The sequence below is a fragment of the Oryctolagus cuniculus genome, chromosome 1 (genome assembly GCF_964237555.1).
Source record: "Oryctolagus cuniculus chromosome 1, mOryCun1.1, whole genome shotgun sequence".
Lineage (NCBI taxonomy): Eukaryota > Metazoa > Chordata > Mammalia > Lagomorpha > Leporidae > Oryctolagus > Oryctolagus cuniculus.
Window position 1 is genome coordinate 134,234,416 of NC_091432.1, and position 16,783 is coordinate 134,251,198.

At 43.9% G+C, this 16,783-nt stretch overlaps 1 protein-coding gene across 7 annotated transcripts in view; it reads right to left on the reverse strand.

The window, feature by feature from the left end:
• Window positions 1-1,481: 1,481 nt before the first annotated feature.
• Window positions 1,482-16,783, reverse strand: part of FRMD3 (FERM domain containing 3) — a 284,761-nt gene continuing 269,459 nt past the window's right edge. For 6 of the 7 annotated variants that reach the window (XM_008274897.4, XM_070048872.1, XM_051833763.2 and 3 more), the window contains one exon: window positions 2,777-6,542. In XM_008274897.4, coding sequence (XP_008273119.2) covers window positions 5,944-6,542 — 599 coding nt within the window. In that variant the 3' untranslated portion in view covers window positions 2,777-5,943. Of the gene's footprint in view, window positions 1,710-2,776; window positions 6,543-16,783 lie in introns of those variants that run through there. The other variant, XM_070048853.1, reaches the window with a different exon arrangement.

Sequence of the window (16,783 nt, forward strand, 5' to 3'; positions counted from 1 at the left end):
TTGCTAATGTTTTGTGTGCACAGATTGTAAAGATGATATTCAGGAGTGAGGAGGTAAGAGCCTCATTGAGATCCATCGAACTTTCTACCTGCCTCATATTAAACAAGAAATTAAGCATTATAAATAGTAAACAAATTGAATGTGTTGTATAAGACAGAAATTACATTTAAAATGACTTCCCTTGTATAGTGTCATGCTAAAACACACAATGCAATTAGTTTTGTGAATTTGGGGGCCAGTGTTGTGGTGCAGCAGGTTAAGCCACTGCCTGCACTACCAACATTCATATGAGCAGCAGTGGCTCCACTCCCCATCCAGCTCTCTGCCTGGGAAAGGAGTGGAAGACGGTCCAAGTTCTCGGACTCCTTCCACCCACATGGGAGACCTGGATGGAGTTCCAGACTCCTGGCTTCAGCCTGGTCCAGCACTGGACAATGCAGCCATTTGGGAAGTGAACCAAAGGATGGAAGATCTGCCTCTCCCTGTCTCTCTCTAACTCTGCATTTCCAATAAATAAATAAATCTTTTTAAAATTTTTGGTGAATTTGAACCTGATTCTTGGATAGCCAGCAGGACAGTTTTGACTACAGGACAATAATTCTTCCATGTCTCACTCATTCACTTCATAAAAAAACTTGCTCGAGGAGTCATTGAAAGAAAGCATCAGACAAATCCTTTCAGGTAGGGTGTCTGGAAGAGCACCAGTTAACAACACTTGTTACTGTGACACAATCATTAAAAACATTCCCTTTTGCTTGCTAGAGCCCTGGACTGGACTGGATGATACGTGGTGACCCAACGATCAGGAAGAGATATTTTTACATGGCCTCTGCTGTCCAGGGTCTGGCTTGCAACTTTGCAGAACCAAAAGTTCAAGAGTGTCAGGAATCTCAGGCTAACTGAAGAGTAGAGGAAGTTGATTCTCACCAAGGCAGTGAGAGGAGATGGATGGGTAAACTTGAACACTGAGGCTTCAGCTTCATAAAGCTGCCAGGCAGAGTGGAGGCTCTCATTGGTTTCTAAGTGTGCTCTCTCCCTTGACAGCCGGTCTCCTTGGAAAACCAATGACCATCATTACAATTTTGTGGGCAAGAGGAACCAAGGCAATGGATGTCAGCAGAAGGAGCCGCAGGAATTGTAAGGCACGTTTACATACTTTACACCCAGAGTTTTCCTTTATAACCACAAAAATGGCCTTGGATCCCTTTCCTAGGAGATATTTGCGGTAACCATCAGTAAAGAATAGGGATGAATGGTTGCAGCCAACCCTCTGGTTTTATTAATATTCCTCCCAAGTTCCCGCCCCCATGGCTGAGGCCTGTCAGGGGCACTGGGGATGGTGGACATTTGCTGATGCCTGTGGCGCAGCCAGGGGCAGCCTTCTCCACTCCTTCATGACTTGCAACACTGCAGGCTACTGAGCATCGTCTGGCCCCCTATCTCCCCCACCCGAATTCCAAGCAGATAACAGACACAGTGGCCAGGGAGGGCTAAAATCAGCTTTATTTGGGGGTTGGAGAACACATCAGGGGGCTGAGGCCTAAGTGGGTTTTCTTGCGTCCTCTCTGAAGTGATGACAGCTGAGCTCCCCGGGCACAGCTCGCAGAACTTACCCACCCAGTCACAGACCGAGGCTGGCACATGGAGAGCTGGGTCCTGGCTGGGCCCACCAAGGGCAGGTCCTGCTGGGTCTGTTTACTGCATGGAGACTGGAATCCCAAAGCAGTTCCGAGAGAAAGATAGAGAGAGAAGAAGTAGGAGGACAAGTAAGCAGGGGCCTTCAGCACATTACCTGCACCCAGTAGAGAAAGACGGCCCAAAGAGACTCAAGCCCCATCCACCACACCCATCCCAGTGGTCACCCAGGAGCTGGAAGCCTCACCCTAGAATATTCTCTGCAGGGTGGAAGTGCTGCTGGCAGATCCTTCCTCTGCTTAGCTGAGCAAAAAACGCAGGACTAAAAGAACAAGGGTTTCCCCTAGGAGGTGAGGTTGGGTCACGAGCTCAATGAAGTACTTGATGAGTAAGTGGCCAAGGACCATTCCATGGAGGCTTTTGGGTCAGCAGACAGCGTCACAGACAAGAAGCTGGGACTACAGGTCCACAAGTCATCTCACACCTGAGCACTAACCACTGAGTTCCTTTTCTCGCCTGCTCTCTGCCTGTACTGCTGCTGAAGAACCCGACAGACCAAGAAGCCACCCCAGCTGGGGCCAACTCCACTTGACATCTATGTGTTCCTCTCACTAAACAAGGTTCCCTTTGGTTTCACTCAAAGCCACTGTCAGCGGGCTGTTGTTAGCTTTGTGCCAAACCTAACCAGAAAACCAGTCAAGGATATGTTGTGCAGAGGGGAGGACAGAAATGGAATTAGTGGGACTCTAGAAGGGCCCACGAACAGGTGGAAAGAGTCGTTAACATGGTGCAACTCTCTGTGGCCCACTGGCAATGACGTGCTAATTTCTAGCACTGTGAAACCAGGCAGAATAGCCCTCTCCTATTTTTTTCTATTTCTCTAGCTATCTTAATACCATTAATTAGACTGTAGCTTCTTTTATGTTTGAGCTCATTTCCAGTGCTTTGAGCTCAATTCCAGTGCTAATATGTCAGCTTTGGGCCTGAGTGACTTCTGCAAAGGGTTAATCTCCTACCATTACCATGATGCTTTTTCATCCTATCACCATTAAAATGTGGCCTCACTTCAAGGCCCTAGAGAGGACCCAACAGGCTGACTGTGCAACTCTACTTAAAATAAAATTGAGTGATTGCAAAAATGTTTACCCCAGAGTAATTTTATTAGGGATTCCTGCCACCATATTAACATATAAAACAACCTGGATTGTTGACATAGAAATGCAAATTTCACTGTACAAAGATAAGGCTCCAATCACAGTCACATGGCCCCCATACCTCTAGTATATCAATGAAATCAACTCATAGTGAATTCTCCCCAGAGTTGTGTTTGTAAATATTAGACAAACCACAAAATGCACTCCAAATACATGACATTTTACAATATGTTCCAAGCACAGAAACACATGATACTTTACCTACATTGTTTTCATGACCCAACTTGCTTAAGCACTAAATCAAGACTGTGTGTGTATATGTATCTGCCATATATGTATATGTGTGTGTCTGTGTGGATATATATGTGTGTATATATGTATACACGTCACATGTGTACACATGTGTATATGTATACACACACATACATATTTCCACAAATGAACACACGCTAGTTTTTATGCTGTGGGTTTTACCCCTTAGATACCATGTTATCTGAGAGGGAGGGAAAAACACGTGTCATAATTTCTCAATTTCTCAATTGGGGCAAAATAGCCTAACTGTAAACGAAAGGCTATCAGTTGTGTCTATACAAATACACACATATGTACAGGTTCATATATAAACACATATGTAGCATTAATATGGAATATACATATACTCACACACTTGCTTTGAACTCTGTATCTCAGTAGATTATATACTGCCCATCTTGGGAAGCAGTCTTTTCTTCAATAGATTCAGGCAATGGGTGACTGTCTTCTGACAAAACTTAAATAGATGTTTCCAAAAGGCTCTGATCCTGATCCTATGCCAGCTAAATGGCATTTTTAGGATCCCAGTCTTATATCTGGTGGTAACTGTTTAAATTCAGCAGACCCTATTCTGTCAACACCACCACAGCTATTCAATAATGAAGTTTCTGCCTAGGAGAAACAAAGATGCTAGCAGGAAATAATACATCTATTACTCCTTAATATAATCTGCATGGTTGGATTACATGTGATATTTATCTTGTTGTATATTTCAAATGCCTCACCATGTAAAATTTATTAGTTCCATAATTTAAAAACTAGGTTTCAATATTATATTAAAAGGGTGAGGGCTAGATGATTTGCCATGGTTAGAACTTCAAAGAAAATAATATGGAACAGAAGGGGTACTAATTTTGTTCAGACTACAATGGAGCACTCTGATTTCAAAAAGGATGACTTAAAAGTCGTATGAGAAAAGAAGGGAAAAATAAAAAAAAAACTTCAATTTCAAAGCTGGCCATTTGCAAACTTCAAAAATAAACTGTTGAGGGCTTTAACCATAGAAAACATAATTCTATATTGGTATAAAACCCCGAAATCCCATGAGAAGCAAAATCTTACAAACCTAATAACAGCACACATATATTATAGTCTGTCCAAATGAAGGCTTCACGAATTGTCTTTGAAAACTCACTTTCAAAATTAAATGTCTAATAAAGTATTCAGAGCTCCATTAAGCGAGTAGGGCTGGAAATGCCAGCTGGAAATTACATTAATGGAAGGATTCAGGCATCACGAATGTCAGCGAGAGATAACAGGGGCCCTATCTCTGTAAATGAAAGCAATCGACATTCTTCTATCCCTGGAGAGATACTACTCCCCTGCAATAAGCACCACACTCTTCTCGCTCACTTCCGCCGCAGTGTTGGGACTCTGCATGGAATGACACCAGGTCATCTGTGTCACGGACTCACTGGTCTGCAGAAAGGAACCAGAACATCTCCCCTCTACTGCTTACTTCACCCAAGCTGAGTTGGCCTGTCATCCGCTGAGCCCCTTCCACTGTCTCAGCGGAAGCCCCAGGGGTGAATGAGCTAAAATTCTTCAAGAAATGGGGAAGGGAAAGGAGTACAAAGACTACAACAAGGAACAATGACTGGCATTTACCAAAAAGCCCTCCCTCTCTCTCTCTCTCTCTCTCACACACACACACACACACACACATACACACTTTTGAAATTCCTTCCACAGAAACAACAAATGGCATGAGGAACCAAGTCAGTTACCTTAAAGTTTCTCCACTTTTATTTAGATCCACTGAAACATGTTCACGTCAACTGACAGCGGTGCACTGTTCTTCCCATCACTGCATGCTGGCCATCACCATCCCTTGCCTACCAGTACCTGCCTGCCAGCCTCACACGACTCTTTTTGCTACTTCCCATTTGCCCAGTTCCTCTCTGCTTCCACTCCTAGATTAATGTACAATAATATGCAATTAACTGGCATATCTTTTACCATTTTTTTCTTCAAAGCTTCACTTTATACTTATACTTCCCCAGCCAAACTCTATGGACAGAATGCAAATGAAAATATCAAGTCATCATGTCCATACACTTTGCAAAATGGATCACCCTGTGTCCACTCAATATCCTCAGTTTCTACATCCCCTATCTGTTCTGGGAGCTCACTTACTACACTGTCTTTCTGCCCATTTTCTATTTCATATGCAAGTAATAACAAATTATAGGATTGTTCAGCCAAAAATATTTTTAAAAACAAACCAGTGCCAAAACATTAAAAAATTTCCAATATACCTGTGTGCATTAGTCTTAACAATCTGTATACTTAAATAACTCCAAGAGGCTTCTTTTTTTTTTTTGCTAAAAATTTACCAAAATAGTTTGAACGCATAAAAATATTTTTAAAAAAACATAAAGTAAAACCCAGCATAAATTTAGTTGTATAGGCATTGGTTAGAAGACTTTTTTTTCACTAAGGATTATATTCAAAAACTTTCCCTTGGGTTTTCACTAAAAATTCTGATTCTGAACCATATAGCTTATAATGGTGCCAACTATTAAGAACAGGAAAAATTAATCCAATCCAATGAATTATGTATGATGATACATAAGTACAGAGTTTGCCTATACTACAATAAAAAATAAGCACATTTTTGGTTATTTAAAGGTCATCTTCCTGACCCGTAACTAAAATAACTGTACTTGATTTAAACTTATTTAAGTGCAGTGATTTACGGAAAGTTAACCTAAGGATTCGGATAATCAGTTATGAGTGAGAAACGCCTGTTGACAGCCGCAGGACCATTCAGAACCAGGAATTTACTGAAAAAAGAATCACTAGTATTGAATATAGCCCTTAGTCTGGTGAGACAGCAGTCTCAGGAGCAACCCAGCATGTAGAGCACGAGGCTCACCTTCCCAGCCACCCACTCCTTGAGGGGACAGTAGTACTCATAGTGAAACTGCTCAAACTCTGGTGTCTGGCGGATTTCACATAAGAAGGAGAGATCAATACCTGACTCCAAAAGGAGGAGGAGCAGGGGAAATACAAAGAGCAGCAGTCCCAGGCCCACCACAAGGAGCCTGGAAAAACTCTTGACCAGTGGGTTCACCCGAATATGGCCGGTGAGAATGTCATAGCTCCACGACAACGCCCGGCGAGCCTCCTTCAGCTCCTCTTCCTCGGCAATCAGAAAGGCATTTTCATCAGCTTCCAGCTCCTCAAAGGAATCGGTGTCTTCTCTTTCCAGCTCAAGCCTGGACGGACAGTCAAAGAGCATGTCGATCTCGTCATCGTCAACAGGGGTGGGCAGCAGGCTGGCACTCGGGTTGTACGCTAGTTCAGAGATGGTCAAGGGCTCTTCTTTCATTTTATCTTCCTCTTCACTTGGGGGATCTTCAAACTCCCGGGCTTCCTTCACTGGAGAACTGGCTGTCAGGGGAGCAGGCAGCTCATCCTCCTTAGGCAATGGGACACCTGAAAAGACACATTTATTTTCTTAATTTTAAATTTCTTTTTTTGATCAAAATCTGGCTAGTCTAGAGGAAGATAGTTTTAAAAAAAAATTGAGAGAGAACGCAGTCTCAGGGAAGAGTTAGGGAGAAAACAGCAGAGGAAACTCCATGCAAATTAGAGGGACACTGTGGGCCTACATGGAGGGTGTGGACGCACACAACTCAGGACCCAGCAGCCAAGAACCTTGGCACCAGCCTCGGAGTGAGGTGAGACCGGAATGCAGCAGCCCACGCCACTGGCGTTAAAGCTGCAGGGAGAGCCTGGCAGAGTCTGGCTTGGTGCCCAGTGGGTTACAGTACACCTGCCAAACTAGGGGAAAAAAGGGAGCACGTTTCTCTCTCCCTGACCACCCAGCACCATTAACTAGCCGAGAGAGGGCAGGCACCATGTGGGACATACGCAACAGCTGAGCCAACTCAGTCCGCACACCCAGCAACCGGCCAAGAGGAGATGCCTGAGTCTGACTGGGAAAACTAGCAGGAGGCTGAGAGCTCATGACTGTGGGAGCCTTGTGTGCTCAGACTGTGAAAACACTGCGGCTGTGTGGGAGGGCACAGGGTGTGGCTGGGACTTTGGGCAGTCACTGTGGGTGTCTCCACATGTTTGGGGCTCCCTGATTCCCTGGTGAGGGTCATTGCCGTGGGATCTGTGCTCACACCGAGGATTCACAGATCCTTTGTATGGTTCTTGTGGCAGCGCAGTGTGGAAAGAGGGAATGGATTAGAAGGCCTTTTTAGTGAAATAATTACAGAAAACTTCCCTAATTTGGAGAAAGAAAGGGATGTCCAAGTACAGGAAGCACAAAGAACTCCTAGTAGAAATAACCATAAAAGATCTTCACCACAAACACAATGTAGTCAAACAGGGCAGTTATAATCAAAATGTCCTGGTACTGATACAAAAACAGATGGATACACCAATGGAATAGAGTAGAAATAACCCACGCCATCTGCAATCAACTTATATTTGACAAAGGAGCTATAATCAATCCCTAGAGCAAGGACAGTCCCTTAAACATGTGGTGCTGGGAAAACTAGATCTCCACATATGAAACAAGAGCCATACCTTACACCTTACACAAAAATCCACTCAAAATGGATTAAAGATCTAAATCTATGACCCTACACCATCAAATTGTTAGAGAACATCAAGGAAACCCTGCAAGATATTCGCATACACAAAGAGTTTTTGGAAAAGACCCGGAGGCACAGAAATCAAAGCCAAAATTGACAAATGGGATTATATCAAATTGAGAAGTTTCTGCACTGCGAAAGAAACACTCAGGAAAATGAAGAAGTAACCAACAGAATGGGAGAAATTATTTGCAAACTATGTAACTGATAAAGGATTAATAACCAGAATATATAAAGAGATCAAGAAACTCAACAACAACAAAAGAAACAACTCAGTTAAGAATGGGCAAAGGTCTTAAACAGACATTTTTCAAAAAGAGGAAATCCAAATGGTCAATAGACCCAAATGCTCAGGATCACTGGCCATCAGGGAAATGAAAATCAAAACCAGAATGAGGTTTTCCTGCACCCCCGTTAGAATGGCTTTCATATAGAAATCAACAAACAACAAATGCTGGCAAGGATGTAGGGGAAAAGGTACTCTAATCCACTACTGGTGGGAATGTAAACTGGTACAGCCACTGTCTAAGACAGTATGACCTCAGAAACCTGAATACAGAACTGCCATATGACCCAGCCACCCCACTCCTGGGAATTTACCCAAGGGAAATGGCATCAGCATATGAAAGAGCTATCTGCAGCCCCATGTTTATTGCAGCTTAATTCACAATAGCAGAGACATGGAATCAACCCAAATGCCTATCAACTGAAGACTGAGTAAAAAAATTATGGGATATACACACTGTGGAATACTACATAGCAGTAAAAAAAAATGAAATCTTGTAGTTTGCAACAAAATGGGTGAAACTGGAAAACATCATACTTGGTGAAATAAGACAAATCCCAAAAGGACAAAAACTGTATGTTCTCCCTGATCTGTGAGAACTAACAGAGCACCTAAAAAATAATCTATAGAAGTGAAATTAAAAATTCAAAATGCAATGACTTTGAACAGCCCTGGTCTCGACTGTTGAGGAAGTTTTTCTTTCTTTCACACAATTTGTTGAACTCTTTACTTAGTATAGAGTTAATTGTATGTGTATAAAGTTCATTGAAAATAGATCTTAGCAAAAAATAAGAATGGGAATAGGAGAGGGAGGAGGAAGAGGGGTGGGAGAGTGCATACAGTGGGAAGAATCACTATATTCCTAAAGTTGTATTGTGAAAAGCATGAAATTTGTATTCCTTAATTAAAAGGGTTCTTGGAAAAAAATTTAAAAAGAATTTATATATGGAAAAAACATCTGTATGTAGAAGCAAGCAAAACAAAACAAAAAAACAGAATTCAAGATAGCCATGAAATTGTACTGTGTACCATAAATTCTAAGGTATCCATGTTAAATACAAAATAAACACTAATTCTCCAAAGACTGGTAATATTTACATTTATGTTGTAATTCCAGTCCATAGACCTCCACCTTGGGTCATGTTTGCAAGAATAAAATGACAATAAATCCTTCTTCCATGTTACAAGCATGGGTGGTATCTTTTATTTTAAATTTTTTAATGTGAGAGGTAGAAACAGAGAGAGAAATAGAAAGAGAGCTCCCATCCTCTGAGTCACTTCCCCAAATGCCCACAGTGGCCAGGACTGGACCAGGGACAAAACCAGAAACCAGGAACGTATTATAGGTTTCCCACGTGGTTGGAAGGAATCCCCACTATTTAAGCCATCACCTCCTGCCCTCCAGGGTCTGCATGAGCAGGAAGCTGGAGTCTGTGGATGGAAGCAGGTGTCAAATCCAGGCACTCTAATATGGGATACAGGAATCTTCATGGCTAGGCCTAACACCCACCTCATGGCTTCTGTATTTTAGAAGTCAACACCAGCATTTAGCATAGCATTATACCAAAACCACAGAATCTACTACCCAATGATGATCACATTATTATTCTGAAGTACTGCTTTCCAGTCTTCATTTTAGGCACAAAATCATGGTTTCTAGTTTTATATACAGGTCTTTTCTAATCTGAAAGTTCAAAATCTGCAATGCCCTTAAATCTGAACTATTTCTGTTCCCAACCATTTCAGAAAAGGGACACCTAACCTGTAATTGCAATCCTATTGCATGGACAAACTTACACTTTGCTCCTTTTATCTACTATATTAATTTGAATATTTTTCTGTGTGGAAATAAACTCCCACTGGTATTATTTATATAGTTTGTCAAATTTTCTATTTAATTAATACAATAAATTTGCTGCATATTGACCAACATTTAAATTGCTTTGCCATTGCAAAAAAAAAAAAATGCTGTAAGAGACATCTTCATCTATAATGCCCCTCCCAACCTTGCTTCAGTTCATTTTCCTTAGACAGATGTTACAAGGGAAATGGCTTGGACAAAGGGTATGAACTCTTTTTATGTTTTTCAAGTTTGCTGGGGGAGAAGTGCTCCTCAATGCTTCATTTTCAGATGGGAAGTCTAGCTAGTTACTGTCAAGCCTTGGCCAGCTCTCCAAGCTTTCAGTCTTGGGTTCTTAGTGGGAAATAAGACAGCATCAAACAAGTGTCCATCAGGATGGATGCACATGCAATCTCAAATGGACAACCAGATGCACCTGGTAACTATGAGACAGCTCTTGGTTAACATATTTCAGGTTTGACTTTTCAGCCATCAGTGGATACTTTCTGATAGCTCTGGCCTGACAGCACTGGTGGTCCAGTGAAAAATACCACACAAAATACAAACCACGTACTAATGTCCAACAAGTACATGAAAAGATGCTCAACATCATTGATTCTTAAAGGACTGTAAGCCAAAACTGCAATAACATATCACTTCATATCTATGATAATTTTAAAACTGAAAATAACAAGTGTTGGCGAGGGGGCCAGTGCTGTAGTATCCCATATGGATGCCGGTTCAAGACCCAGCTGCTCCACTTCCAATCCAGCTCTCTGCTATGGCCTAAGAAAGCAGTAGAGAACGAGCCAAGTCCTTGGGCACCTGCACCTGCGTGGGAGACCCAGAAGAAGCTCCTGGCTCCTGGCTTTGGATCAGCGCAGCTCTGGCCACTGCAGTCATTTGGGGAGTGAACCAGAGGATGATGGAAGACCTCTTCCTCCTCTCTCTCTCGCTCGCTCTAGACCTCTCTTTATAACTCTGTCTTTCAGAGTAGGGAAGAGAAAGGTAGGTGAGAGCGGCAAGTAGGACTGCTCCTAGTATGCTGGTGTGGGAAGACCAGTGGCCTGGCACTCAGGACCCTGCACTCGGCAAGCCAGCCAAGACACTGCTGTGTGACGTCTGAGCGGCAGCAGACAGTCCATTCCAGTTAGAGAGAGTTTGACGTTTTACCTACACAATGGAACACTCCCTGGCAGTTCATCACTCTCTGGTCCCACCTTGGGCCACGTCCGTCAATAAACTGTCCCACTTAAAGTGGGGGTTGGTGGTGAGACAAGGGCACTAAGACTTGTAAGGAATTTCTACAGGGCTGAGTACTTTGGAGTACAGAATAATGAGATACTCCTAAGAGGAGACAAGAAAACCAAGGCTTCCAGGGCTTGAGGAATTTGCTCAGGAAGCAACCGACCAGGGGCCACACCCATCTGGCTCCAAAGCCCATGCTGCTCCAAACCACCAGGCTCCCTGAGCGAAGGGGACTGAGAGGCCCAGAGAGACCCTCACTTCTTGCCTAAGAGGAACAGCCTTCTCTGTGGGCCTGATTTCCTTTGTGGAAACCGTGGTGCTGTTGTGTATGGGATGGCTACCGCTCAGCCCACTCCACGCCGGCTGTCTCGGCAGCATCATCAGAACACCCCTTCCCTTCTCAAAAGGCTTGCCCAGTAAGATTATGATCAGTTAGTTACAGATCAGCTCTTCTATCTTTGTATCACAGTCAACACAGGAGGGAAAAAAAATCACTTGTCATTGTGGGGATTAACAGTTGAGGTGAGAAATATAATAAACTACAAAACATACTATATAATCTGCATCTCATATCAGTCCCTAAAAGTCCTCCATCCACTTTACGCAGCATGTAAACTTCCAAAACATATTCAGACTATGCCATTAGCCTCACATGTGATTCCTCAATCTCCCCTGTGTTAGGGTAAAGCTTAATCCTTTGAATGAAATTCACATCCCATGGATTTAAAGAAAAATCTTCAGAATGACATTTACTTTTCCAGATGAGGGTTTTCTCTTTCAGGCATGCACATTGCAGAATATCCAATACTGGAAATGTTCCCAATGCCTCTAAATATCCCTGGAAAGCTGCCATTCACTCTATTTTAAACCCTTGAAGAGTCATCTCAATGACTCAGGAAAGCGTTCGCAGAGACTCAGACACAAAGACACACGCAGAGAGAGAGAGAGCAAAGTCTAATGTTCTCCCTGTCTCTGTACCCCAGCTGAAACTCGCCTCCTGTAGGTAGTCTTCTAACACCCAGGGCTGCAGTAGGCTAGCATTTTCCTTACTCCCCCTTGGGGGCTTCAGCCTTCCAGACTCAACTCTCTTCTCATGGCCGTCATCTACCCACCTCCTGGTTATGCTTCTACTCTGTTTTGACACCCACTGTCTCACATCATCTTGGGTGAGTTCAATCTCTGAACTTGATGATGACGATCCATGCAATTCATGGTTCATTGCTCCTGCCAGACCACAGAAGAACCTCTCTCCAGGTCTCCAATGACCACTGTACTTTTACAGTCACCATGTTTTTTTGCCTTTTTAAAAAAAATTCATCTGAAAGTCACAGCCACAGAGAGGGAGAGGTAGAGGCAGAGAGAGAGAGTGAGAGAGGTCTTCTCTCTGCTGGTTCACTCCTCAAATGGACACAACAGCTAGGGCCAGGAGCTTCATTCGGGTCACCCATGTGGGTGCAGAGGCCCAAGCACTTGAACCATCTTCCAATGCTTTCCCAGGCACATTAGCAGGGAGCGGGATCAGAAGTGGAGCAGCCGGGACTCAAACCAGTGCCCGTATGGGATGCCAGCGCTGCAGGCAGTGGCTTTACATGTTATGCTACAGCCCCAGCCCTTAAAGTTGCTATTTTTTTTTCTGCCTTCTTACTGATTTACTCAGACTTTGAGATTCTACATTCTTGGTTTTCATCCAAAGATTCTGAACTTCCTGTCTTCATAGTCTCCTCACCTCTTGCTCTTCTCACTCTGCACCCTGTTCCCTGGAATCTAAATCACACTCATGACTCCAGTACACCATCACAGCACTGCTCAGCCAGCTACTGTAGGTCACCAGTGTCCCCTGCAGCGCTGCCACTTGTTCTTTAAGGTTGCCCTATGGTAAGAGAAGTTTGAAAAATGGCACACTTTATCACCCTTTTGTTATTTTAAAAATTAATTAATTAATTTTCATTTGAAAGGCAGAGAGCTAGGCGGCAGCTTAGGAGATGGGGGAGGGGTGGAATCTTCCATCCACTGGTTCATTCCCCAAATGCTTGCAACAGCCAGAGCGGGGTCAGGCAGAAGCCAGGAGCTGAACTTTAATCTGGGTCTCCCACATGGTGGCAGGGATCCAAGTACTTGACCCATCATCCACAGCTTCCCGGGGTGCACACTGGCAGGAAGCTCGATCTGAAGCAAAGGGGCTTGGATTCAAACTCTAAAATGGGATGTGGGCAGCTGAAGCGGTGCCTTAACCCTGCACCAAACACCCAGTCCTTCTATCAACACTTAGGACATTGCCATGAAGGTTAAGAGCAAGTGCTTTGACATCTGAATCCTCACTGTCTACTAACAGCCATGGATAAGTCCCTTAATTGTTCTCTTCCAGTGTCCTAATCAATAAAACAGGAAAACAAAATCCAGGACATACTGCATGGAATATTATATGGCAAGAAAAGCTTAGGCCAATGCATGTACAGGGACTCATATGTGACAAGCACTCAACAGTGTTACTATAAGCACGGTCCCAAAGAGAAGAAATCAAGTTTGCTTCATTGAACTCAGCCTTTCCCAGAGTCATTTGTCCAGAGAGCGTAGGACACCACCCAGTGTGGGAGATGCATGTTTCTGAACTGTTAGTCTGTCTCAACTCACAATCATCCAGTAAGCTCCAGACTGACCATGCGTGAGAATACTAACCTCAACATACCCTAACCCAAACACCATCTTCAAGCCACATCTGTACAGTAAGCGGTACCACCTGCTCTTCGAATGTGTCCCAAATCAGCAGTCTGAGACTTGTCCAGGACGTGTACTCACTGCTCACCTCTGTCTCCAACTGTGACAAACTGTCATCCGGTCACCTTCAAGGTTCCCCAGCGCCCGCCCCCATCCTTATCACCTGTGACCAGATGGCAGCAATGGCATCTCAGCTGGTTTCCTTGACTTCAGTCTGGCCCCTTTTGAATTATTTCCAGAACAATCATTTAAAAATCCCTCATTAGTGATATTAATATTCTTAAAAGGTTTCTCATGCCATTCAGACTATATGTCAAATTAAAGTCTTTAGCTTAGCATGAAAATCTCTTTTCTAACACACACATTTCCACTCATCCATTTTGAGGTGCCCGAATGTGCCACACCTGTCATGCCCCAGGACCCCTGCACAAACTGTTGCCTCTCCCTGGAATGTGTACCTGGTACCTTCCAGGACCTCAAAAGGGTCATCTGTGAAAGGCTCTTATCTTCTAGCCCAGGTTATACAGATACTGCTTTTTTTTTTTAAGATTTTTATTTATTTATTTATTTATTTATTGAGAGGTAGAGTTACAAACAGTGAGAGGGAGAGACAGAAAGAAAGGTTTTCTGTCCACTGGTTCACTCCCCAAATGTCTGCAATGGCCAGAGCTACACCCATCCGAAGCCAGGAGCCAGGAGCTTCTTCCAGGTATGTCAAGCGGGTGCAAGGGCCCAAGCACTTGGGCCATCTTCTACTGCTTTCCCTGGCCACAGCAGAGAGCTGAATTGGAAGAGGAGCAGCCGGGACTTGAACTGCCACCCATATAGGATGCCGGCGCCACAGGCGGAGGATTAACCTACTGTACCACAGGGCCAGCTCTATACCGACTTTTTTTTTTTTTTTTTTTTTTTTTTTTTTTTTTTGACAGGCAGAGTGGACAGTGAGAGAGAGAGACAGAGAGAAAGGTCTTCCTTTACTGTTGGTTCACCCTCCAATGGCCACTGCGGCCAGTGTGCTGCTGCCGGCGCACTGCGCTGATCCGAAGTCAGGAGCCAGGTGCTTCTCCTGGTCTCCCATGCAGATGCAGGACCCAAGCACCTGGGCCATCCTCCACTGCACTCCCGGGCCACAGCAGAGAGCTGGACAGGAAGAGGGGCAACCGGGACAGAATCCGGCGCCCCGACCAGGTCTAGAACCTGGTGTGCCAGTGCCACAGGCAGAGGATTAGCCTAGTGAGCCACAGCGCCGGCCTTTTTTTTTTTTTTTAAACAAAAACAAAAAGATTTATTTTATTTACTTGAAAGACAGAGTTACAAAGAGAGGTAGAGACAGAGAGTGAGGTCTTCCACCCACTGGTTCATTCCCCAGATGGCTACAAAAGCCAGAGCTGTGCCCATCCAAAGCCAGGAGCCAGGAGCTCCTTCCAGGTCTCCCATGTGGGTGCAGGGGCCCAAGGACTTGGGCCATCTTCCACTGCTTTCCCAGGCCATAGCAGCGAGCTGGATCGGAAGTGGAGCAGCCGGGACTCAAACACTGCAGGCCAGGGCTTTAGCCCACTGCGCCACAGCACAGATACTTCTTATCTGACGGTTTCCACAGTAGATTCCTTATCAGCCATTTCTCCCCAAAATATCAGACTAAGCCTATCATGGTAGCTCCCATCTCATTTAGAAATGGGCGTATGAGCTGATGCTGAAAATTAAAACTAAAGGGAGGGAGGCTGCGGGGGAAAGAGGATCCTGAGAAAGGGATTTGCTTCTAAGGTCATTCCAGAAAGGTACAGGCCCTTTCTCTCTGGATATTGTTGTCACTGAAGGAGCGAGCAGAGACCCCGGCTGCCTTCCTGAGTGAGGCTGATGACCACTGCTCTGAGGGACAGACTGGCCCAGCGTGAAGAGTGGAGAGGAGCGGAAGTGGAACTGGTTCTCAACCCTCTCTCGCCCTGGACTTCTTTTCGTCTTGGATAACAAATCACCTTAATAATTAAAGCAGAGTTGAGTAGGATCCTCTCACCTCCGTGCTGCTGAGGGCATCCTAAGCGACCACAGCTGCCGCCCTTCCTGCAGGTCTGTTTGCCACTAGAGCACTGTGCTGGAATTTTAGTACAGGTATTTGTTAGTCCCTTATCTCCTGAAAGTTAGTGACTTGCAGAAACCACCAGGTGTGAGGGCAAACAGACGTAACAGCAAAAGGTTACAAGAATTCCTACCAAAGTCGAGAACATGAAGTACCATTCTAATGGCCTGAGATGACACAATAGGATACAGACAAAAACCAAGAGATGCTGGAAAGGAAGGCACCCAACGCTCAGGATTCCAGGTGACTGAGATGATCTGCTTAGAGCTACGAGAAGCCCAAGGCAATTAACAAAACGGGAAAGGTGTTCATGTGCAAAAATCAACATATCAAGACACGTGGTTTACTACATGCCAGGAAGAGAAATAAAAATACGACAATGAAAAATCCATTTGAAAATAGCTGAGTGCACACATTTAAAAATCCATCTCATATCCAGGAATATTCTTAACAAGAAATCTACAAAACTGGCACAAAGACAATGTTAAAACATAACTGAGGAACACGAAAGAAAATCTCAGTAAGTGAAGAAATATCATGACGTTCCTGAATAGCAAGCCTCAATACTTTGAAAATTCAGTTCTCCTCTCATTAATCTAAAATTTGATGCAATTTCAACACACTGTCAAAAAAGACAAATGGAGAAAAGCCCACATGAATAATCAAAAGTTTTTGGATCAAAAAAGGCAGTGAGTACACCAGACAATGGAATATTATTCAGTGCTAAAAAGAAATGCTGTGGAAAGTAATCTCAAATGCATAAGTGCAAGAAGTTAATGTGAAAAAGCTATATACTATATATGACTACAGCGCTATGACACCTGGAAAAGACAAGACTATGCAAACAGTAAAAAGACCAGAGGTTGCCAGGGACTGGGGAAGAGAAGGGTGAAGAGAGAGATC